The following is a 25,941-nucleotide window of genomic DNA, read 5'->3' as shown; positions in this document are numbered from 1 at the left end:
GCGTGTTCTTCTCCATCTCCTGGTTTTGTGGGTGCTTAGAAACTTATCTCTGACCAGGCTCCCCACTGTTTGCGCCAGACAGCAGACATCCTGTGTAACAGCCGACACCTTGCACAGCACCAGCCGCGATCACCAGAACCCAAACAAGTCCACAACAGACACCTCCCCCCCAACAAGTACACACAACAAATGGCCCATCAAGATCCCAAGCACTGCAATCCCTGAGGCCAAACACACATCCAAATGCCTCAGTTCTCTTCTAGGATAGTTAACAACAGAACCGGTTTTGGGTTGGCAAAAAGAGAATGAACTATGTACATATCATCTGTCTCCTCCCGGCCTGGGGTTCTACAAGGATCGACAAAATGGTTAAAGATTACATAGACAGTGAGGGTCACATTTTATTATGTGGCCCTAGCATTGTTTATATTAACACGAATCAGATGAACATATTTCACATCTCTCAAACAGGGTTCATTTACCCGGTGTGCAAAGCCAGTAACACACAGAGTCAAGGTATTTTCAAATTAATTTCATTGATGCGCATGAATGGGTGTCTGTCTCAAGACAGCACACCCTTGCCTCAAAAGTTCTCACATTTATATACTTAAGTAATACATATTCATTGTTATTTCTCTTAACGATTGGTTCTTTTTTCTTCGCCCCTCATGTAAATTAGTGCGCAGACTGTCTTCTTCCTTCATTGTCTTCTTTTGAGTAGGTGGTATCATTTGAGTAGGTGGTCAATGAGTCGGTGGTCGCCATCTCCCCCTGTAGGAATTACCTTTTACCTACTTCTTCCCTAATCTTGGCAGTTCCAAGCGGTTCTTCAAGGTTTGCTGATCAGACCACAATCCATTACCTTTTCTGACATAAACATAAAGCCCCATTGTCTAATAGTTAGTTCCTAAACCCTAAATAATGTCTAGTTATTGTTTCCCTATTTTAAATATTAACTGATGGGGGCTGTACACAGGACTTTAGCAGTTCCCTGGTTATTTCAATCATATGATACATATTAATTGATAACAAGATGACTACCAAGATGGGAGCCATAAGGCTCACCCGCTCCCCAATCGCGAAGCCCGTCAGGAAGAAAACAAAACGCAAGTTACCCAGTGAAAGGGGAACCGGCACTTTCCTGAACAGCGCCTCAGGTGCCGCGGTATGCAAAGTCAACGCAGCTACACCACCTCACAGCGTTTCCTCTCCTTCCCTTGGGCACGGCTGCTGGCAGGGCAGCTCTAAACGAGATCGAGGAACCGCTGCAGCGAGCAAAAGAAAACAAGAACTTACAGATTTATTTTTCTTAAGGGTTCCTTTTAGGTATTAAGGGCCCTCCTCCCGGCCCCTTCTCACAGTCCCTCAGCAGAGTGCAGGCAGCTGGTGAAGGCCCGGCCGCGCCTCCCCCTCCCCTCAGCGGGACCGCAACTCCGACGAGGTCTGGCTCCAGGCTGGGCTGTGGGCAGGGTTCTGTCATCACCCCCACGGGCCTCTCTCGATTAGTGTGAAACAGTAGATGCGGGGACTAGCCCCATGGGAGGCAATTTTTTTTTTTTTTTTTTTCTGCTGCCCCAGCTTGGGTGGGGGAGGTAGAAACAAGTAACAAATGGACACGTCCCCTTTAAACGCCTCCTCCCTCCCACATAGTGCAGGGTAAAGGGCGGGGTTTCTGCGATGCGTCACTTCTGGTTTTCTCGTGGTGTAGAGGAGTTGTGTGCCTAGTAGGACGTGAGTATTGGGGTTTCTCCTCGTGTCCGGTTGGGGCTGCTGCCATTTTCTTCATCCCCCACCCCTTAGCTGTTGGGGGCTTGGTACCTCCTGGCCTGGTGCAGGAGAAGTGCGTTGGGTAACTGTGGCGAGGCTTCCCCTTTTCTTCAAGTGCCCGCTGTGCTCTGCGGGAGGAATGCTCCGCCGTGGAGCGGGTCTGAGGTAGGAGGAGGAGCCGCTGCCATGTTGGGGGGGCAAAGAGGACTTGAGTGAGGGAGAAAATGGTGATGGGGAACCGCCCGGCTCCGTTCCCCCCACATCAGGATCTAACCCTGCCCGCTGACAACCCCCAACCCTTTTTTTTTTTTTTTTTTTTTTTTTTTGTGTGTGTTGCTGCTTCTTCGCCGCCGGTAACCTGCACCCCTCTTGCTGCCGCCCTGCCCGGGAGGACCTGGGCGTCCTTGCCTGCGTCCCCCTATTGGGCCTTCGCCCCTTTTTCCTGGGGGGCAACACGAACCGTAGAAAAGAGAAAGAGAGGAGGAAAATGGCGGCTGGGATCCACCTACCTGATGTTCCTAGCTCCTACTTGCTTGTCTTTCTCATCTTCCTTTCCCTTGTCCTCGCTTGGCCCGTCTCATTCTACCCTTGTTCTCTGCGGTGCTTCGGTGTTTCCTCACGCTCTGCCTGCCAGCTTCCGAGGGGTACCCACCACCCCCTGTTTCTTTTTCCTCTAGTTTCCGCCCCCACCTTCCTCCATGTTGTTCTTCTCTCATCCTGATGTGGACTCTGGGGTTATCATCTGCTGGTGCCCCCGCCTCCCGCGTATCAGACTTTTCTTGTTCGGCTTCCCGATTTCATATTATTGCTGTGCTTATTTTTGCATTTTCCCGTTCCAGCTCTTCTCTGCCTCCATCCTGCAGCGTGTGGCTTATGTGTGCCTCCCATACCCTGTTTCATTTTCAGTGCTACAACTTCCATCGTTGTGCTCCAAACTATTACGACAGAATTTGCCCTACTTTAGAACCACGTTGATCCATTAGCATTATTCAGACTCCATTTTTTTCCTTTGCACGTGGTTTATTTCATTGCCAGTTTAAAAAGTTATTCCCTTTTCTTTCCTGAGATACGCTGCTTTAATCTTTTATTAGCCTTTCCTAGCTGTAGTTTATTTTGTACAGTTTCTCCCTGTGATGCTTATTTTTATTCTGAAAGAATGAGCTATTTGTTACAAAGAAGTTCTAGTAGCAGGCAAGATGTTCAACTGCTATATCTAACTATATGCTTGCATAGTAGAGAGATGTAGAGGCACACCTGGCGGCATGCATTCAAGGAAAGTTGAATATCTGCTTGTCTGGCAAATTAATAGACTCTAGTGACTGATGTGATAAAGCTGCAGTGGAAATATTCATTGCAATACTGTAGTTCACTGTAACTAAGATTTTTTTTCAGACTTTTTCTGTTATTGATGGGAACTTTAGCTTCATCATATATGACAATTATGCAGCTGTTGCTTGCAAATTCAACTAGGCAAAATGCTCATGTAAGAATATAGATAATGCTGGGGCCTTAACTGTTTATATTTATGAATGTAATATTGAGAATTCAGCTGGAGGACAGTATTGTATTTTTTACATTATGGTTTCTACCATACCCGGGGGTATATAAAACTGGTGAAAAATTGTCCATTTGTAAACAGTTCAGAATCTAAAACACTGCATTTAAGGCAGTTTGCAGCAAAAAAGGGGAAGATATAAGGGAAGGGTGTTTGAGATCACATCTACAACGTGTATTAAAGCTTATATGAAAAAGCAGTGTCCTGGTTTCAGCTGGGATAGAGTTAAGGAAAGTCTTCAGGAGGGCTTTGAATATGATGAGCCTTTACAAACAGGTTTGAAGATGGCTTTCTAGCCATAATGGGATGTATTCATTGTATAGTGTTCTCAAGTTATCTTTCTCTTCCTAGAATGCCTAAGTCAAAGGAACTTGTGTCTTCAAGCTCATCTGCCAGTGATTCAGATAGTGAAGTTGACAAAAAGGTGAACATTATATGCAGTTTATAACTACTGTATTAACTCTTATATTTCAGGCTGGGGTTAAAGAATTAGGTGAGCATTATGTCACAAAATGCATGTCATTCTATATGATTTATCAGACACTTAAACCCAAAACAACAACAAAAACCAACAAAACAAAACCCACCCCTCCCCCCAAAAATTAGGGTTTGGGTGGATGCTTTTTGCTTTGCAGTGAACTTCTTTGCTTAAGTTGCATTTTGCTTTCTTCAGGATTTTTCGTATGGTATATATAGCCACATGCTTCCTGGAATTCTTTGCTGCTTTGTGGCAAGTGATAGAAGGCTTCTGTATAAGCTGCCCCTGGTGGCAAGAATTTTGACTAATTTTGAGGACACCCCCTGCCCCCCTTCTTTTTGTTATTTGGATTATTTGCAAGTCCAAACCAAAAACCTCCACTTGCCTTGTCATCCATGTGCCACTTGCTTATCTTGTTTGTGTTGTTCTTTTTCTCTGTTTCAGATTCTTATTTACTGTAATGCCATCTGCTAGTTTCTCACTTAAAAGCTGAGCCAACCTGAATGTCTTTGAGTTGATAATTTTAACATTAACTGTTTTAAATGCATGAATTTAGTGTTCTCATTTATTTTTAATAGTTATTTAATTTATAAGTTTGTATAGATGTACCAGTCATTACGAACAAAAATTTGAATACAACAGTGAATTTATCTTTTTAAGAAATGCTATGTGGTAATGCAGACATCAGGGTTTTTTTAGTGCAGTATGTGAAGAGACTGCTTTACTGAATTGGTTCAAATGTGACTTGGTTGCACTTCACAAATTAGGTGTTTTGTCAAATCTTAATATAAGAGAAAATGGTCAGGTGATTATTTGTTGTTGTTGGGGAAATGTATTCCTGAAAAGACATAGCCTAACAGTCTGCTTCAGTGGGCAGTAAGGTTTGGGTTTTCTTCTATGACAACCTCCCATATTTGTTGGAACTGTTTGTCTTTAAAAGAGGTTATCTACAATATGGTTCTAGCAGGTGAGACTTATTTTTTGTATCTTTGTATTATTCTTTCCTTGAGGCTGACATGACTACTATATAACCATTAGTGGAAATAGTAACTTTGTAGCATCTGCTAGCAAAGTAATCTGATTTATAGGTGATATCATCTGAATGTTTTAAAAACATGTTTAATTTATCATGCTATGGACAGAGATTGGACTCAGATTTAAAAAAAAAAAAAATCTCCTCTGTTGGATTTGACTTCCAGATCCTTTCTTCATTATTTCATCTATTATTTTTTCTTTTTTTAGAAGAGTTGTTAGTTGTCCTGCATTTTTCATTGCACTCAGTGGAAAGGAAGGTGAAACTTCCATCAGACTTTAAAATTTTAATTAAAACTACTGAACTGACAATATTGCTGCACAAAAAGAGTAGGCTTTTTGAAATGTGTTTTAATCTAATTAAATTCTCTCTAAAGCCGAAGTATTATGGTAAACTTCACTGGGAACTGAAATAGACTCATTTGAAGACTTTTTTTTTTAAATTCCAGTCTAAATGTATAGTATTGGATTCCTGCTTTCACAGAAGGAAGGCGATAATGTGTATTGCATAGTTAGCAGTTTGTGACCTCTAACATAAGCTTTTTTGTAACTTATGAAATGAGTTGTGGTTCATGCATTTCTTTTTCTATTCTTGCTCCAAGGTAAAGCGGAAAAAGCAAGCAGCTCCAGAAAAGCCTGTAAAGAAACAAAAGACTGGTGAAAGTTCAAAAGGTGCCGCTTCTAAGCAAAGCAGTAACAGAGATGAGAACATGTTTCAGGTAAAATTGATGACTCTCTTAGAGCCTGGTTAAGGTAACCATTTACATCATATTCAGTATAAATTTTATGAGACAATCTGAATATCTTAATAGTAGCATAGTGCTTGATCTCCTGAAGCCTTGGCCAAAGAGGGTTACAATGCTAGCATGCAGATGAGATGCTCAGAAAAAGCGTTGTCAGGTTTCAGCAGAGTAAAAGAATCTGAGTTGTGGCAATTGATTCTAACCCTCATGTCTTTGCCCATGGTAACTCTCTGGGTAGTCATTTTATCTGTAAATACAGCACTTACCATGAGTATACTGTAAATATTAGATCGGGACAGTCTCTATATGGAAATGTATTTTAATCGGGGCTCTTGAAAGAAAGGTTCTTAGAAACCAAAGTATGGATTCTTCATTCCTATTTAACTAGGTCAAGGGCAACTTGGCTTCTGTCTTATGAAACAGTGTCTTGGAATAAGTTTTGCTTGTTCCTTTATGATGCAGGTTTTCCTCACTGAACATCCAAAAAGATTGCAATTTTTGACATTGTCCTTCTTTTTAAGATGGGGTGAGTGTATGTACATTTTTCAGTAGCAAGAAGCATTTGTGAATTCAGGGTATTGCTACCACCTTGGCTAATCCCAGGAACCATGATGTGTGCTGAAAGCTGTGCAAGAATATATGTAGCTCAGAATTACCTGTTTTAGGGGTGTGGATCAAGACTTATGTCTGTGACTAGCTGGCTTTAAAGGGGCAGGGGATAGGAGAGGAACTTGGCGGTCTTCACTGACCTTGGCGTCTGCAGAGTTGTTTCTCTCGCATATTCTCACTCCTCTCTCCAGCTGTAGTTTCTGTTGTGCAGCAACTTTTTTCCCTTCTTAAATATGTTATCACAGAGGCACTACCGCTGTTGCTGATGGGCTCGGCCTTGGCCAGCAGCAGGTCCATCTTGGAGCTGGCTGGCATTGGCTCTGTTGGACATAGGGGAAGCTTCTAGTGCTTCTCGCAAAGCCACACCTGTAGCCCTCCTGCTACCAATTCCTTGCAATGCAAACCCAATACATAGCTTATTGTGCTGCTTCTAATGTTATACATATAGTTATCAGCTAAGAAAGAAGGATGCTTTTTTTGCTGTTTATACTTCCATGGTGTGTATGCAGCTTAAGGCAAACTGGAAATAGGAGGAAAAATGTTGAAGGCTATTGCTGCAACTCATACATGTCAGTTGCATAGCTGTGAAAGAAACCTAGATACAGCTCAGTGCGTTTTATTCTAAGAAATGGAAACCTGGATGTAAAGTTTTTAATGTCTTCTGATTTTATTTAATTATATAGAATAGTATATCTAAGGAGCTGTGATATTTAATAAAAAGCATATAAACTTGTCTATGAAGGTTGAACTGCAGTAACTACCGTGCTAAAAATCAATATAGCCCTTGGAACAGTAATGTGGTTACAGAGATACAAAGGTGTTTTAGATCAGTGAAATTATTCTAGGACTATCAGCTGCTATGTGAACAAAGAATTGGTCAGAAATGACTCGATACCAGAATTGCAGGTAACTGATCTTCAAGAAACATCAATTTACTTAAATCTAGATTTTGGTTGAGATTCTTAAACTGTACTTTAGAAGTCTATTTAAAGCTTTTAGTAGTGGCAACTGTTTTGCATAGAGTTCAGCTAAACATTTGAAATTTAATGTGAGCATTCAGCTGAAATCTAGACAGTGGTGTAAAGCCTAACTTAATTCAGCATTTTAGTATGGAACTGTTTACATTTAAGGTAGACTTACTGAGTAAATGATGTGTACTTTGTATTATTGCCCCTCACCTGTAGTTGAATTAAGCTGTGTAGTTTTATCTTTAATAGTCAAATCCTAAGCCCTTTTACTGTATTTGCAGCTATAATCTGCTATATTGTATCAGATTTCATTTCTTAGAGCAAATCTTGAATTACTTGGCAATGCACTAATATTCTTTGATAGACCTGGAAAAAAAAAATGTTATGGAGTAGTACTACTTGAAGCTGGCTTATAGGTGACCTTAAGAGTCACTGAAGTGTTATAGGTAAAACCAAGAAACGTTCATATAGGCTATTTAGGATATCCTTTGCCAGTAGTGCTGATGGACTTGGGCATGGTACCAAATTCAGTCTGAAAGAACTCAGCTACTGTGATATCATACCTTATTTATGAATGTTACATTTGTAGTACTGTGAAAGTATTTAATAAATCAATCACAAAATACTATCTGTCATGGTTTAAACCCAGCCAGCAATTTAAGCCCAGTGGGATGGGGGAGAAAATCAGAAAAAGAAGTAAAACTCGTGGGTTGAGATAAGAACAGTTTAATAGAACAGAAAAGAAGAAACTAATAATGATAACACTAAAATTACAACAGTATATAATAAAAGGATTGGAATGTACAAATGATGCACAATGCAATTGCTTGTCACCCACCAATCAACACCCAGTTAGTTCCCAAGTGGTGATCCCTCCCAGGCCAACTCCCCCCAGTTTATATACTAGACATGATGTCACATGGTAGGGAATACCCTGTTGGCCACTTCGGGTCAGCTGCCCTGGCTGTGTCCTGTTGTGGTGATGAAAGAGGCACTCGGGATGACAACAAGATGGTTCTGAAGCAACGGCAAAAAAGGAACTCTTTATTGTCTCTTACAGCATACTTGCATGTTACTAACACAGGAGCGCATATCTGGCTCGGCTGGGATGTTTGCCAGTCCTCAGAACAGTTAAAGATAAAAACATTCCATACATATACTCATGACTGTCTTCAGCCACATCTTCCCAGGCATATACAAGGCCATCCTCTGACCTGACCTTGTGAAACTAGTTCTTCAAAGGCTTGGCAAACATGCAGCACAACACATTCTAATGGTCACTCTTGAAAACAAATGCCAGGTGTTCCGAGCTGCTCCCACATCTCCCCCTTTTTTGTTTAGGAACATCAGATTCACAAGGAAGGCAGTGAGGACTCTAGCTTCGAACCGATGCAATCCTCTTACTGCTCCTCAGATGATTCTGATTGCTGCAAACACACAAATGATTAATAACCCTTCAATAGCAATATAAATTTGGATACACAGATTTAAACCTTCAAACCCTGTTTTTGGATTTAACCATTTAACGCTATTAGACAATTCTTTGAAAAACAACTTATTCTGCTAATTTTGTATATTTCCCATTTGATCTTGTAATATCTGTGCAAGACCTTGGATCTCTCCTGCAATATTAATAGCAAATGCACCTTCACCTAATTCCAATCTCGTACACTTTCATTCCTTTGTAAAGGAGTTGCACAGCCCTTGTTTTTGAAATTCCCAATTGCAATGTAATTTCATTCTATTTTGTAATGCACTTTGTCTATCTCCATGTGATGGGTTGATCCTGGCTGGACACCAGGTGTCCACCATAGCTATTCTATCACTCTCTCCTCCGGAGCTGGACAGGGGAATGGGAAATGAGGTTTGCGGTCAGTTCATCACACATTATCTCTGTCGCTACATCCCCCTCAGTGGCAGCACTCATCACGCTCTTCCCCTGTTCCAGCGTGGGATCTCTCCCATGGGAGACAGTCCTCCACAAACTTCTCCAGCATGGGTCCTTTCCATGGCATGCAGTCCTTTAGGAGCCTACTGCTCCAGTGTGGGTCCCCCATGGGGTCATAGGTCCTGCCAGAAAACCTGCTCCATGGGCTTCTCTCTCCACAGATGTGCAGGTCCTGCCAGAAAACCTGCTCCATGGGCTTCTCTCTCCACAGATGTGCAGGTCCTGCCAGGATCCTGCTCCAGCATGGGCTTCCCACGGGGTCACAGCCTCCTTTGGGCATCTACCTGCTCCGGTGTGGGGTCCTCCACAGGCTGCAGGTGTACATCTGCTCCACTGTGGACCTCCATGGGCTGCAGGGGGACAGCCTGCCTTACCGTGGTCTTTGCCATGGGCTGCAGGGGAATCTCTGCTCTGGTGCCTGGAGCACCTCCTTCCCCTCCTTCATTGACCTTGGTGTCTGCAGGGTTGTTTCTCTTATATGTTCTCATTCTTCAGCTGCCGTTTCTGTGTGCTGCAACCCCTTTTCTCTTCCCCCTCTCCAGTTTTTTTTTTAATATGCAGAGGCGCTACTACTATCACTGATTGGCTCAGCTTTGGCTGGTGGCAGGTTTGTCTTAAAGCCAGCCGGCATTGGCTCTGTCAGACACAGGGGAAAACCTCCAGCAGCCCCCACAGAAGCCACCCCGTAACCCCCCTGCTATCAAAACCGCGGGAAGCGGTGGCGAAGTGGGCGCAGAGGCCGTGGAAGGCAGTGGTGGGGCGGCGGGGACCTGTATGCGGTGGTGGGGGCCGGCAACCCCGTGGAGCCTGTGCTGCCCGCCCGCCTGCCTGCTGGCAGGGTGTGTGCGTTAATGGTGGTGGTGTGGGCTGTGGTGGAGGTAATTGGGGATATAAATCTGGTTCTAGTTTGGGGTCCACTGGAGCCGATGGAATAATATCATCAGAATCATGGTTATTATCACCATCAGCCTCAGGTTTTTGTTCCGCATCAGTCTCAGAAGCCTTTAACGGTTGTAAAGCGGCAAAAAGGAATTTCCACGTTACAATAGCTGAATCGGGAATTGCAAGCCCTAGCTCCTTTCTTGTTTGCAAGTGCTCCCCCACTCTTTCCCAAAGCTTTATATCAAAGGTACTGTTCTGTGGAAACCAAGTACAGTGTTCTTTTACCAAGAGCAATAACTGTTCTAGTTGCTTTTCATTAAGCTTAAATCCTGCTGCATGAACTATTTGTTGCAAAACCTTTAAGTATAAGTGATGCTCTTGTGATACAGCTTGTCCCAGCGTGCTATTCTACACAACCCCGTAGCTTTTCTGTTCAACGGACGCTACTGTTCCTTATTTCTAAGGAATTGTGGCCACAATTACTCACCTGTTGGGTTGCGGGTCGCCGGAAAGTTCCTCTGAGCTTTCTGAAGTCTCCTGGCTCCTCACACGGGGCACCAAAAATGCGAATGAAAGAGGCACTCGGGATGACAACGAGATGGTTCCGAAGCAACGGCAAAAAAGGAACTCTTTATTGTCTCTTACAGCATACTTACATGTTACTAACACAGGAGCGCATATCTGGCTCGGCTGGGATGTTTGCCAGTCCTCAGAACAGTTAAAGATAAAAACGTTCCATACACATACTCATGACTGTCTTCAGCCACATCTTCCCAGGCATATACAAGGCCATCCTCTGACCTGACCTTGTGAAACTAGTTCTTCAAAGGCTTGGCAAACATGCAGCACAACACATTCTAATGGTCACTCTTGAAAACAAATGCCAGGTGTTCCGAGCTGCTCCCACATCCTGTCCCAACTTCTTGTGCCCCTCCAGCTTTCTTGTTGGCTGGGCATGAGAAGCTGAAAAATCCTTGACTTAGTCTAAATATTACTTAGCAACAACTGAAAACATCAGTGTGTTATCAACATTCTTCTCATACCTAACTCAAAAACATAGCACTATACCAGCTACTAGGAAGACAGTTAACTCTATCCCAGCTGAAACCAGGACAGTATCCACCCCTTATTCTATACCATTGATGTCATGCTCAGTTCCCATACCTTCAGTTACATCCTGGTCAAAGATCATCACCTTTTCTGTCCTTTTGAGATATATAGACAATGATATATATATACACAAAACGTATACACATGCAGAGCTATCATTCCCTTAGTTTATGGATCATGTTCATAAAATGTTTGTTGAGTTCACTTAGTTCCTGACTCTGGGCTCCATCTGTCATACCAGTCTTTCTGGGCAGGAGGCATGGTGCAAAGTCCTCTCAGTCGGCAGAGCAGGATTGGGCTTCAGTGTGGTGTGATGAGCAGGCGACATTGGACGCAGCAGGAGGATGGTGCGCACTGTTGGATTGTTGCATGCTGGAGTCAGTTCTGGTTCCATCACTACTGCGCTTTGCTCAGTTTGATCACAATTCTTTCTTGCTTGATCTAAGTGATTCTTACTACAGTACTATGGATATAGCATATAACAATTATAGTAATGACAACATACAGTAGCAGGGTTATATAGCAACTAATATACAGTTTAATTCTGCCTATTCTCACCTAAAATCAAGTCCCCTTGAGGCACACATCGGACTTCCCCATCTTTTCGCACCACTGTGGTAGGTTGACCCTGGCTGGGTACCAGGTGCCCACCAAAGCCGCCCTATCACTCCCCCTCCTCAGCTGGACGGGGGGAGAAAATATAACAAAAGGCTCGTGGGTCAAGATAAGGACAGTTTAATAAAGTGAAAGCAAGGATTGCGTGCGAAAGCAAAGAACAACAAATGATGTTATTCTCTACTTCCCATCAGCAGGTGATGTCTAGCCACTTCCTGGGAAGCAGGGCTGCAGTACGCGTAGTGGTTGCTCCGGAAGATGAAAATGCCCCCCTTCCGTCTCCCTTTACTTAGCTTTTATATCTGAGCTGATGTCATATGGTATGGAATATCTGTTTGGTTAGTTTAGGTCAGCTGTCCTGGTTATGTCCCCTCCCATGATCTTGCCCTGCCCCAGCCTGCTGTTGGGGGGGGGGGGGGGGAAGGGCAAAAATGTTGGAGAGACAGCCTTGATGCTGTGTGAGCACTGCTCAGCAGTAGCCAAAACACTGGTGTGTTATCAACACCTTTCTAGCTGTCAATGCAGAGCACAGCGTTATGAGGGCTGCTATGGGGAGAATTCACTCCATTCAGGCAGACCCAATACAGTCACCCACCAAGTGCACCCAGGCCCTTGAGCAAAAGCAATCCCACCAATGGGTTTAACTTTGCCTGAGGCAGGAGTAACCCAGACTGTCTTCCCTAACATATTTTTATGTGCACTACAAGGACTTTATCCCCTTCTACAGTATGTAAAAATTCTGACTGGGCAGGGCCACTCCGATTGGCAGATCCTCTGGTGTTGACTAACCAGGTGGCTTTTGCTAAATGTGTATCTCAATGTTTGAAGGTTCCACCTCCATTGCTCTCAATGTAGTCTTTAACAGTCCATTGTATTGTTCAATTTTCCCAGAGGCTGGTACATGATAGGGCATATGATACACCCACTCAATGCCATGCTCTTTGGCCCAGGTGTCTATGAGGTTGTTTCGGAAATGAGTCCTGTTGCCTGATTCAATTCTTTCTGGGGTGCCATGTCGCCACAAGACCTGCTTCTCAAGGCCCAGCATAGTGTTCCAGGCAGTGGCATGGGGTACAGAATATGTTTCCAGCCATCCGGTGGTTGTTTCCACCATTGTAAGCACATGGCACTTGCCTTGGCAGGCTTGTGGGAGTGTGATATAGTCAATCTGCCAGGCTTCCCCAAATTTATATTTCAGCCATCACCCTCCATACCACAGGGGCTTTAACTGCTTGGCTTGCTTAATTGCAGCACATGTTTCACATTCATGGATAACTTCTGCAATAGTATACATGGTTGAGTCCACCCCTTGATCACAAGCCCATCTATGTGTTGCATCTCTTCCCTGATGCCCTGTCTATGTGTTGCATCTCTTCCCTGATGGCCTGAGGTATCGTGGGCCCACTGAGCCATAAATAGCTCACCCTTATGTTGCCAGTCCAGGTCCACCCGAGCCACTTCAATCTTGGCAGCCTGATCCACCTGTTGGTTGTTTTGATGTTCTTCAGTGGCCCGACCCTTGGCTACGTGAGCATCTACATGACGTACTTTTACAACCAGACTCTCTAACCGGGACGCGATATCTTGCCAAAGTGTGGCAGGCCAAATGGGTTTACCTCTGTGCTGCCAGTTGCTCTGCTTCCATTGCTGTAACCACCCCCACAGGGCATTTGCCACCATCCATGAGTCAGCAATGTCTAATGCTAACTGGATGGCTTTCACCTCTGCAAACTGACTTGATTCACCTTCTCCTTCAGCAGTTTCTGCAACTTGTCGTGTGGGACTCCATACAGCAGCTTTCCACCTTCGATGCTTTTCCACAATGTGACAGGACCCATCAGTGAACAGGGCATATTGCCTCTCATTTTCTGGCAGTTTATTATACAGCAGGGCCTCTTCAGCATGCATCACGTCCTCCTCTGGCGACATTCCAAAATCTTTATCTTCTGGCCAGTCCATGATCACTTCCACAATTCCTGGGTGACTGGGGTTTCCTATGCGAGCCCATTGTGTGATCAGTGCGGCCCACTTACTCCACGTGGCATCAGTCACGTGATGTGTAGAGGAAACTTTCCCTTTGAACATCAGTACCAACCACTTCTGAGGTGGCTCGAACTCCTTCATATGCTGCCAAGATCTCCTTTTCAGTTGGAGTATAGCGAGCCTCGGATCCTCGATATCCTCGACTCCAAAACCCCAGGGGTTGGCCTCAGGTCTCCCCAGGTGCTTTCTGCCAGAGGCTCCAGGTAGGGCCATTCTCTCCAGCTGCAGTGTAGAGCACATTTTTAACATCTTGTCCTGCCTGGACTGGCCCAAGGGCTACTGCATCACCAATCTCCCGCTTAATTTGTTCAAAGGCTTGTTGTTGCTCAGGGCCCAATTTAAAAACTGTCTTTTGCGTCACTTGATAGAGAGGGCTTACAATCAAACTGTAATTTGGAATATGCATTCTCCAAAACCCCACAACACCTAAGAAGGCCTGTGTTTCCTTTTTATTAGTCGGTGGAGACATATCCACTATTTGGTTGATCACGTCTATTGGGATCTGACGATGTCCATCTTGCCATTTTATTCCTAAAAACTGGATCTCCCATGCAGGTCCCTTGACCTTACTTTCTTTTATGGCAAAACTGTCTTTCAGAATGATATGGATTATTTTCTTCCCTTTCTCAAAGACTTCTTACGCTGTGTTACCCCATATGATGATGTCATCAATGTATTGCAAGTGTTCCGGAGCTTCACCTTTTTCTAGTGCAGCCTGGATCAGTCCATGGCAAATGGTGGGGCTGTGTTTCCACCCCTGGGGCAGGTAATTCAAGGTGTACTGGTCGCCTCTCCGAGTAAAAACAAACTGTGGCTGGCACATTGTGGCATACCACTTGGCTGCCTTTGACTCTAGTTCGTATTGAAGGTCTAGCATGTCTGGCACGTCAGCATGCGTTGGCGGCATGACTTCATTCAGCCCACGATAATCTACTTCCCCATTAGATTTCCGCACTGGCCATATGGGACTATTAAAGGGTGAGCGAGTCTTGCTGATCACTCCTTGGCTCTCCAGTTGGCGAATCAATTTGTGGATGGGAATCAGAGAGTCTCGGTTGGTGCGATATTGCCGCCGGTGCACCGTCGTGGTAGCAATTGGCACTTGTTGTTTTTAACCTTGAGCAACCCCACAATCGAAGGGTCTTGAGAGAGACCAGGCAGAGTAGACAGCTGCTCAATCTCCTCCGTCTCCAAGGCAGCTATACTGAAAGCCCACTGATACCCCTTTGGGTCTTTGAAATACCCTCTCCTGAGGTAGTCTATGCCAAGGATGCACAGAGCCTCTGGACCAGTCACAATGGAGTGTTTCTGCCATTCATTCCCAGTTAGACTAATTTCAGCTTCCAATACAGTTAGCTCTTGGGATCCCCCTGTCACACCAGAAATACAGATGGGTTCTGCCCCTTTATAACCTGATGCCATTAGAGTGCACTGTGCACTGGTGTCTACTAGAGCCTTGTACTCCTGTGGGTCTGACGTGCCAGGCCATCGAATCCACACAGTCCAATAGACCCGGTTATCCCTTTCCTCCACCTGGCTGGAGGCAGGGCCCCTCTAATTCTGGTCAGAGTATCTAGTATTCACTTTTTGTAAAATTGGCTCAGAAGTCCCTTCAAGAGGATCAGAAATAAAGTCAGCCCTTCTACTCTGTTTGGAAACTGGAGCAGCATTTTCCCTGGGAGAATCCGCTTTTGTGGTGATTTTTCCTTGCAGCTCATGTACCCGTGCATTTAGGACCAAGGTAGGTTTTCCGTCCCATTTCCTCACGTCCTCTCCATGATCACATAGGTAAAACCACAGGGCACCTTGCGGTGTGTACCTTCTATATTCTCTCTCTTGGGCAGAGGAAGGCTCACCCCTAATAGCTGAGACATTGGCCCGTATTGGTGGGGTGGGTAGTAGGACATATCCTTCTTGATTTGTTGGACATCCTGGGACAGCTTCTCCACAGCCGAAATGCAGGCTTGTAGGGAGGAGGAGATATTTTCTTCGTATTGACGGAGTTGGTGAACCATTTCATCCATCGTCAGTGCCTCTTTGTCTTTCCAGGTCATTATTGCCAGTGAGTTGGCATAGGACAGTGGTGCGCTCCGTACAAACTTCCACCACATGGGTCGTGTGCATTGGACTTCGTCTGGATCTTTGGGTAATTGTGGGTTGTCCGGGTCATGATGAATCGTCTCTAGCACAGCTAATTCCCTCAGATATTGGATACCTGTCTCCATGGTGGTCCACTTGCCTGGTTAACATATAACATCTTCCTTGAAGGGGTACCTTTCCTTCACACTTGACAGGAGTCACCTCCAGAGGCTGAGGGCTTGTGTCCCTTTTCCAATTGCTTTGTCAATGCCACGTTCCCTGGAAAGCAGTCCCAGCTGCTTGGCTTCCCTACCTTTTAATTCCAGGCTACTAGCCCCATTGTCCCAGCATCAGAGCAGCCAGGTGATAATCAGCAGCCAGCTGGAATCTTTTCGTATATCCCTCAGGTCACTCAGGGATAGGGATCAGGTGATTACCTCTGGTTTTGCCTCTTCCTCCTGTTCCCGTGATGGCCCTGGTTCATTTTCATCCTTTGCTAAGCAAACTGATTTTTTTTAATATTTCTTCTTCTGTATGGGCGCAACTGATACTGGTGCACGTTGGTCCGCTGGTTCATTTGCAGTACCGTTTGCCGGCGTTTGGGTAGCTGCAGTGCCCGTTGCCAGGGCTGGAGGGACTGCAGTGCCCATCACCGAGTTTTGAGTAGCCGCAGTGCCTGTTGTCTTGTTAGATCCAGAGACCTTCTCTTCCCCTTGAGGGTACTGAGTGGTGTTGAACAGGGCTTTATAGGCATAAGCCAGGCCCCAGCATGTTGCAGTGATTTGTATCTCTCTGGAGTTGCCAAGGCGACAGCATACCTTTTCCAAATATTTTACTAGTTTTTCCAGATTCTGCACTTGTTCAGAGGTGAATTTCCAAAACATTGGAGGTGCCCACTTTTCCAGGTACTTGCCCACACACCCTGCCACTCATAATTATCCAGCCTTGGGGCAGATCTCTGGGTGATCTTCTTAAATAGTTGTTTAACCTTAAACAAGAGCTGAACCACATTCAGGAGCATGCTAATTCCTAGCAGTAAGGCTAGGACCGTGCTGGTCTCAACATCCCAGGAGTATTCAAATTTTTCAAAATTCTCAAACACCATTGTAACTGGACTGAAGGAGAAGGGAAAAGGGAAGAAAAGTGCCCCACCCATAGATTGGCTCTCCGAGGAGGAAAGATAAAGGGTGTAATTATTAATAGTTTCCCACAGATGGCTTCCGAAGTATAGAGGTGACAATGCTGAGTGCAAATACCAGATTAATCCCACAACCGATGACTTTATCATACCATAAACAAGTGTTATACAACACATCAAAGCGAAAACCTTAATCCACCTCCCATGGATGATAAGCAGCAGAAGAGGAACTACATACAGCAAGCGAGGTGATACATAACAGAACTTTAAAAACCAGAGCAACAACTCTAAGAACACATAAATTAACATAGTGACCAGCGACTATTAGACCAATATAATGAATGCTTATAAAAATTTGTTTTAACAAGCTCTGGTCAGGTTTGTCATTATCTCAACCCTTCGTGCCCCACGTTGGGCACCAAAATGGACTGTCATAGTTTAACCCCAGCCAGCAACTAAGCACCACGCAGCCGCTCACTCACTTCCCCCCCATCCAGTGGGATGGGGGATAAAATCAGGAAAAGAAGTAAAACTCGTGGGTTGAGATAAGAACGGTTTAATAGAACAGAAAAGAAGAAACTAATAATGATAATGATAACACTAATAAAATGACAACAGTAGTAATAAAAGGATTGGAATGTACAAGTGATGCACAGTGCAATTGCTCACCATCCGCTGATGGACGCCCAATAAATCCCCGAGCGGCAGTTCCCCCCACCCCCACTCCCCCCAGTTTATATACTAGACATGACGTCACATGGTATGGAATACACGGTTGGCCAGTTTGGGTCAGCTGCCCTGGCTGTGTCCCCTCCCAAGTACTTGTGCCCTTCCACCCTTCTTGCTGGCTGGGCATCAGAAGCTGAAAAATCCTTGACTTGAGTCTAAACAGTACTTAGCAACAACTGAAAACATCAGTGTTATCAACATTCTTCTCATACCTAACTAAAAAACATAGCACTATGCCAGCTACTAGGAAGACAGTTAACTCTATCCCAGCTGAAACCAGGACACTATCTTATAAACTTTTTCATTTTAAAGGATGCTTTGAAGTAGGAAAACAACTGCTTCAGTCTTATAGTATCTAAAGATGGCCTAATTGTTTTAAAATAAATTTTCAAGTTAATTTAGCATGATCTGCATAAGAAGAAAAATTACTTTAAAAAAACATAAAGCATACTTTTTTATAGATATTTTGTGAAATTATATTTTTTTGACTTAAACATCTGTGGATGATTTTAGTTGATTAGAGAGTTGTTCATGCTTCCTGGTCAGACTTAATACTTGTAACATGTGTTTGGCCCCCGTTAAATTATGTCTAAGTTCAAGATCCATAAATTAAGGAAGTTGAAATCTAAACTAATGTTTGTATCGGGAAGGAATATTCTATTTTTAAAACTGCTTACTTTATAATGTGTTCTTTCTTCATAAAGTGTGTCCAGAAGGTGCATACAGAATACTAAGAATTTCTTACATGAATTGTATTTGATTGTGTTTTTATTATCTAATTTCTGATTCTCAAATTCACATTATACTATGAATTTATGTGAATGAATAGGTTTTTTTATAAAATTTGGAAAAATTTGAGGAAGTCTAAATATATAGTGTAATGCATAGTCATCATTGTGCCTGTTGTCTCTCTTCCCTTCTTCCCCTCCCCCCCCTTTTTTTTCTTGTCCTAAGAAAAGAGAAGCCCTCATAATTCAGTTAAGCTACTGTTGTGTGAAATTATGAAATTCCAAAGTCATTTCGTACTATGCTACATGCTGGTAAACTTAAAGGATTTGGATGGGTTGTTTCTTTGGGTTTTTGTTTTGTTTTGTTTTGTGGGGTGTTTTTTTTTTTAACATCTGGTGCAGTGTGATAGTCTTTTAACCACAGTTCCAGTAAGTGCTATGAGGACTTGGGAGCAGGCACAGTTGGTGGGTTACTTTTGTTTCCATCTGTATTTACTGTGTTTAAAAAAAGAAAAGGAGAGGGGAACAATCCTCTAGAAATTGTGCTTATCTCATGTGAATATCTAATTTGCTTTCTGTACATGTGGAATGGACTAAAAGTTAGATTTGGGAGTAGAGCTCCCTCTTCCCTGTTTGTTTACAACTGCTACTAACAAAGATGGTTATAATAGAGGCAAAATTTTATTTCAGAAAACAGTAAATTAGTGGTTTTTGTAAGAGGTAAGCTTGTTAAGAATATAAGTATTTTTATTCCAGGAGAGCCACTTTTACATTGAGCATTAAATGCTCAACTGGTTTTAAGTTGTTCACCCATTTATATTGTCATTACTTATTTGCCTACTGACTACTCTGGATTAAGCTCTTGATCTAGTTGTTTCTCTGGTGTCTAAAATAAGCTGCAGTGTGCAATGTCACATGTCCAAGTGTGATACTGCTGGGAAAAGTGAATGCTGTAATATGTAAAATATCTAAAAGATATTCTTATATGTATTTTGACAGATTGGCAAAATGAGATATGTCAGTGTTCGTGACTTTAAAGGGAAAGTCTTAATTGATATTAGAGAATACTGGATGGATCAAGAAGGTGAAATGAAGCCTGGCAGAAAAGGTATTGTTCTGCTTCATGTTAATTTCTATTAAAACATTGTCTGCAGTTTGCTGGAGAACTTTGTGTATCAGATTTTTATACTTTGTTACTACATGGTATTTTTAGAGTAATATGTTTACTTTTTTATAACTTATGTTTTAACAAATGATTAGTTTTATCTGTAGGTTATAAACAAAAGCAAAGTGGTTTCTTTGGCCTGAGTCTGTTTTCCTAAATGGACCCCTCATGATTTATGGAAAAAAAGGCATGAAATACAAGCAAATTTGGTATTGGAGTTATATACATAGCCACGCATTTTCCCATTGATTAACTTAATGCCATTTCTTGCTTTTATTACAATTGGATTTCTTATTTCAAATGTCACTGAAAAGATTTAAGTTATTCATTTGTAATAAGATGTTAATTTCTTTAAAACAATGATCTTCAATTTCTATCAGATTTTAGATTAAAATAATTAAAACATTTAATGTGACTAATTTTGTAAAAAATATTTCAAGATTTTAGTTCAGGTGAAAATACCTCAAGTGTTCAAGTTTTGGTACTGTGCTTCTAATCTGCAACACAGCAGTTGATTTCCTACATTTCTCTTGTGCTTCCTTCTATCAAGGCCAGAGCTGTATTTCACTTCCTGTGTTTAGCCTAACACTTGTGAATGAATTTGTTATACTGCACTTGTTTTCTTCATAAGTTTAATTTCTCCAGAGATAAGCTAAGGTATAAAATTAAACTGAAGTGTTCCAAATTAGTAGTTTAACTTTGTAACTGAGATGGTTGTTACACTTGAGGTAGCTTAAACATTAATAGTCGTGACATAGACTTTGTGTATGAAACCAGCCTTGACAGTAATTATGCAAGATCCTGCACTACAATTTTCTTTTTGTCCTAAGTATTTCTTTTTAATGCATTTCAGGTATTTCTTTAAATCCAGAACAGTGGAACCAGCTGAAGGAACAGATTTCTGATATTGATGATGCAGTAAGAAAACTGTAAATACAGAGCCATACAGAAACCTTTATAATTTTAGTTGTTTTGAGTGGTCTTTTTACATTGGCTTTTATTTTCTAAAATATTGTTTTCCAAGCTATTGTATATTTGAATTGCAAAACGATTTGTAAGATGAATACTTTTTTAATGTGCATTAAAAGTGTATTCTGAGTGAGGCTATTTGTGTATACTTTACTAAAAGCAAATGTGTTGCTTTCACCTCATGGTATAAAAGAAACAAATCAAATAATATGTAAACCTTTTGATTGAAGGTGTTTGCTGATAAGGCCACCTAATAGCTTTAGTCTTTGTTTTAGTTTCAGTTTAGTTAACCGTCAATATGAATTTATTTTCTGAGGAGATTTCTTAAAATGTCTCCATTTAATTTTTATTTTTTTTTTTTACTTTATTTCATACTCTTTGGTATTGCCCTGACAGCTTTCTGTTTTAAGACTTGATACAAACAGTGAATACCTGGTAAACCACATTTTTTTAGATAATTTTAAATACTGTATTTGCTAATTTACCGTATTTATTCAGATGTAAACAGTCCTGAGTATATAGACTTTTTTGCATTACTTGCATGAAGTGTTATGCTAAACAATAACACTTGAACGCAAGCCACATACTATTTCTTCCCGTTTTTCTATAGCTTGCTTGGCTTAGAAAATACAGCCTTTATTCTTGGGCCCTAGATTTTAGAATGTGATGCATAAACTTTTACAGTAATGGACATATACCTCAGAGTAAGATAGTATTTAAAAGCTCCAAATGGTGGTTATTAGTTAGGTACCCTTTTCAAGCTTTGCATTAAATTCATTCTTGAACACATACTGACTAGTTAGTCTATAGAAAAGAACAGTTAACCTGTCTTTGTAAGGCTTTTGTTTGTTTGAGAGTATTGTATAAACAATGATGCTTAAGCTAGGCTGTAACACAGGTTAAACAGTCAAATGGGGTTAAAATTGCTTCAGCCAAAATGTCTGGCTATCATGCTTCTGCCCTGTTCACACTGCCCACTTAAACCATTTAACTTGGCTCACCTTGTGTGGCTTACATGCGTACAACTGTTGTATCTTTTGTACAGAAGATACTTAGTGCTTACAATGGAGCGCTGGTACACAGTGGATCATGATTCTAGAGAACTCTGCTTGTCTACCAGTGTACTATTCTGGTAAGAAAAGCTTTGTCCAGTGGAAGCTCTATTAGACTAGATGCTGCCCCAGTTGAAGGGCTTCTTGGTAGGTGTCACAAACTATGGAATGAAGAAGGGAGAATATAATGTTTGAGTAGAACTTGGAGAGATAAGGGGCATGCCAGTACAGAAGTTTACGGTGAAAGATCAAAGTTAGCTGACACGTAACAACTACAGTGAAGAAATGTATGTTAGCAGAATTGGAGAAGAGTTTTATTTTCTGACTTAATTCAGTTAATTGAAGGAAGAAGATGAAACAACTTCATGAAAATTGACATTTCAAGGCTATGTAGTGAATGTACAACTTACTGGTTCAGCTGTAATTCTCCCATTTGATGTTAAATTTAATGTATTTTTAAAATTTTGTATACATAAACAGGATTTACTATTTGTTTAATTTTGGAATATCTTAATATAATTGTTTATATTGCAGACATGCATGGAAGTCCTGTTCTGCTAAGTGCCATACACAGACCGTCCCTGTGCTGCAGAGTTCAATTCAAATGGGTATTGAAGGGTGAAGAAGGGCAACTTCATCAAATTAGTTATATATTTATTTTAATTTAAATATTATGTCAGATACCTCTACCTGCTTTTTAACTTATCCATTGTTGACATATTTCAAATAAAGTTAAGATCGGGGGTTTTTTTATAGCTCAGGAAAACTGAGTTTTTAAGAACTGCTTGAGGGTGAATAAAAGGATGAAGAGATGTTTTGTGGTAGCAGCTGCATTTTTGGGCACAACGTTCTTTTTTGAGTGATTCTTAATGGCATGTAGGGATATTTGGACCAAATAGAATAAATATGAAATATCTGCTAAAATTTTCACAGATAAGTGAATGAGATAAATTGCTTCAGATCACTAACAACAGATTCTAGGTGTTTTTTGTTTGGGTTTTTTTTTTATTTGTGGTATGTATATATGGGTTTTTTCCTTTAAATCTGAAATTTTACAACCAGATTTTAACCATTTTACCTCAAAACTTTCATGTGGCTACTTTAAAGTGCATGATTATCATAATAGAGGGAACATTGTCCTCACTTGGACTGCTGTGGTAGTAGGTCATTGGATGACAGTTGTGTATCAGAGTACAATATAATTGTGGAAGGTGGAGAATTAAATTCATTCATTTTGGGGGAGTAAGTGAAAAAGTTTTAAGATAGTGATTAGTTCTCTTGTGGAAACTGATGGTAGAGATGTTCAAAGAAATTAGTACTTGTTAACCAAGAACTATTAGTTCCTCTTATAGATAACATCCATGCTGAATTTGTGATGATAATTACTGGAGCCATTTATCCCATTTTACTTGAGAAAACTTGGGGCAGTTTGATTTTACTTAGTTTGTGTGTGTTAAAAATAGTTTTCCATCTGCCAGTTATATTTCTGCCTGTAATAATGATAAAATATCATATATTTTACCTGAGCCAGTCTTAATGTCTGCATGACTGTCCTACAGAAAAAGTAACTAATAAACTAGTCAGTTTCACAAATGAACTCAAAATGGGATGTGTTTAATTGTGAGGGAATTAATTGCATCTCAGATGGCTGATGTGCTGGTTACTTGATAAAAATTTGACACATTCAATGTTATTTTGAAATAAATAGTTGGTAGTGATTTGTCATGTAATTGTCCATGGCTGTAGTGTTTCTAATTTGAGAAGAAAATTCAGATTTTTTTTGAATAAAGATTATTTTCTTGTAGACAAAATGGTAGTTAGGGTACATGTAGAAGCGTCCATGGAAGAAAATTGTGCATGTATGAAAAGACTGTGTAATATGAGATAAAAACCACTGCTTCCTTTCCCATTGAAGTGGCAAAAGAAAGATGCATTTGATTCTTGATATTTTTGCTGGGCATATTAGCAATGTGTTTCATAAATTAAACCTACTATGGAGCTTATGAGGAAAAATACATCACAGTTAGAGCTGCCAAAGTACCATATGTGTGCTAAATCAAACTCATGTACAATGTTGCTCTTATGTAGAGATGTTCATATTGAAGTTAAACAAATGCAGTACTAAGTTTGATATTTCTGTTAAAGGAAATGCCCCAGTTATGTACTTATGTGATCTGTTAGCAAAAAATTTATTATTGTAATTCTGGTAACTCAAATGTCATATTGTTAACCACGTGGAATGTTTCATGTTTTGTTCTGGTGGTATCTACTCTGGAGAGGCCACTGGAAATATGTGCCCTCCAACTGTAATTATCTTAATGTTCAAATAAAAGGTAGTTAAATAGCATATGTGTAATAACAATTTGAGCACTGGGAAATAAATGAAGACTTCTGTTGACATAGCATTATTTTTAATAGAAATTTAGCTGCACTAAAACTTTTTATTTTCTTAAATAGCCATTTTCATAACAACTTGTTTCTTGCAACTGTTGTAATTTGGAAATTTGGAAACTTAATCATTTTATACTTGGTCCATGTTTGTGGGCGGGTGGTTGCTTGTGTTAGCCCAGAGGGATAGAAATTTTTCATTATGATAGAAGAACAAGTGTCATGTGAATATGGAAGTAGCAGATATAAACACACTTTCAAACACCAGACAGAAGGGAAGTACCTATTAAGTTGCTACTGTTAAGAAAATGGCTGATTATCTTTTGAGTGGAGTTTCTTTTTGATCTGACAATAAATGTAACCATAGATTAAGTAAATAAATGGGTAAGAAGCTTTTTTCTATCATTGGTCATAATTAGATTAGTGTAGGCTTCTTTAGGAAGGATATTTGTTTTTCAAACAAAAATCGCTTGCTGTGACCGATCTGTAGGGAGTGGATTAACTGATTGTAGCCTTGAACCAAACAGATTTTTCTTCAAGTAATTTTGATTAGTTTAGCAATTTATAGCCACAGATTTAGAAATTACCTTGGCTCAAAGGGAAGAAATGCAGTTTGGGGTTGATGGAGGATCATCGTGTCCTACTTATTTCCCATTTACTGCCACTTATTGGTAGGATTCATCTTTGTATCTCTGGTGACTACATATGGAAGAGCAATCTGATAGGCAATGTTTTTCCTGTTGTGAATCAAGCTTATTGTCTCCTGCTCTCAACTTAATATTGTTATGTAAAAATGTGAAGATACCTGCTGAAGAACTGAAATAAATGTTCCTTGGCTCAGTGATGGTTTATCAGGGAAGCTTAAATTGTGCTGTCTTGTGAGCAGAGGGACATGCCATTAGTCATGGAGATAACTTAGACTGAGAACTTGGTGACACAGCTGTTCCCTTGGTATGGACTTCATTGAACAAAAATGTTATAATTTTTTGTAAGATCTGCTTAATTCTGTTTTCAGTGTACTTTTTGCTTTGAGTGAATCCATATGCTCGTCATGGATGGGATGGTGAATGAAGTAGGAACTGAGGTTGGGTTGAGGAGTCAAGTTTTTAAAAACATTATTGTCCTTTGGAAGGAGGTAGGCTCTCCATAATCCTAAAGATGAATAGAGTTTGCTGTAAAACTGCAAAAGTTGGTGTAACGCACAGACTATGTTCTTGGAAATCTCTAGGTGTATTTGATAAGGCTAAATAAGAAAAACATTTTATGCCTCCTTGGCCATCATGCCTAGTAGACTACTGTTAGATATCAGTTCACTTGGGCAGAAGTTAATGAGGTAAAAACTGCTGAAGTAAAGAAATGGTAAGATTTTTACATAACCCTGTTACTTGTGTTGCATAGAGAATAGCTATCTAAATAAGAAATTTCACACCTTAAGAATTTAAATGTTTTCTGCTTTCACCAATAGGCTAATGTGTCAGAATAATTTCAGGCTGTTGAAAATAAAGTCCATTTCATCTTAGGAATGAAAAGACCTAAGTTGTTCTATTCACTAAAATATTGTACAATATATCTGAGGGAGAGATGAATGACATTGCATATATTAAGAACAAACGTGAGATTGAGGCAACCCTAACAATTAACTACTTGAAATTGAAACTTAAGTTGTATATAGCAATAAAACTTTGCAGTCTGCTTATGGTGTTGATTTTATGTAATCTTTGAAGTTTTTTGCTAGCTATCTCAATGTGAAATGGCCTTGTGGAGCTCTGCTGTTTCCTCTACTTTCTGTTTGCCATCCCTTACCTGAGACCTACAGCTCCCTTTGTGTTTCCTCTAGTATTTGTATTCTGACCGGAAACATCTTTCCATCTCTTGGAACACAAGCATATCTGGCTACACTCACGTTATCACAAGAAAAGGAATATCTTAATGATTGGACCCTA

General features: G+C 41.1%; 1 protein-coding gene across 4 annotated transcripts; it reads left to right on the top strand.

The window, feature by feature from the left end:
* LOC126035390 (activated RNA polymerase II transcriptional coactivator p15-like) lies at positions 1-25,690 on the top strand. Of its 4 annotated transcripts, none has more exons than XM_049793951.1 (6): positions 1-1,731; positions 3,674-3,746; positions 5,435-5,551; positions 19,424-19,532; positions 20,443-20,518; positions 22,145-25,690. In XM_049793951.1, exons 2-6 carry the CDS (start codon positions 3,675-3,677, stop codon positions 22,230-22,232), a joined length of 462 nt encoding a protein of 153 aa, XP_049649908.1. In that variant the 5' UTR covers positions 1-1,731; position 3,674; the 3' UTR covers positions 22,233-25,690. The 4 variants fall into 4 exon arrangements, with proteins under 4 accessions (XP_049649908.1, XP_049649909.1, XP_049649907.1 ...); XM_049793952.1 differs by lacking the exon at positions 1-1,731 and adding an exon at positions 1,738-1,858; XM_049793950.1 differs by lacking the exon at positions 1-1,731 and adding an exon at positions 1,738-1,932.
* The last annotated feature ends 251 nt before the right edge of the window (positions 25,691-25,941 follow it).

This window comes from Accipiter gentilis, chromosome W, assembly GCF_929443795.1.
Source record: "Accipiter gentilis chromosome W, bAccGen1.1, whole genome shotgun sequence".
Lineage (NCBI taxonomy): Eukaryota > Metazoa > Chordata > Aves > Accipitriformes > Accipitridae > Astur > Astur gentilis.
This window is presented reverse-complemented; position numbering and strand designations above follow the sequence as displayed.

Coding starts and splice junctions, on each gene's coding strand:
- LOC126035390 (XM_049793950.1), top strand. CDS start 1,907: ATGCTCCGCCGTGGAGCGGGTCTGAG. Junction 5,552..19,423: donor GAGATGAGAACATGTTTCAG/GTAAAATTGATG, acceptor GTATTTTGACAG/ATTGGCAAAATGAGATATGT. Junction 20,519..22,144: donor GATGATGCAGTAAGAAAACT/GTAAATACAGAG, acceptor TTTATATTGCAG/ACATGCATGGAAGTCCTGTT.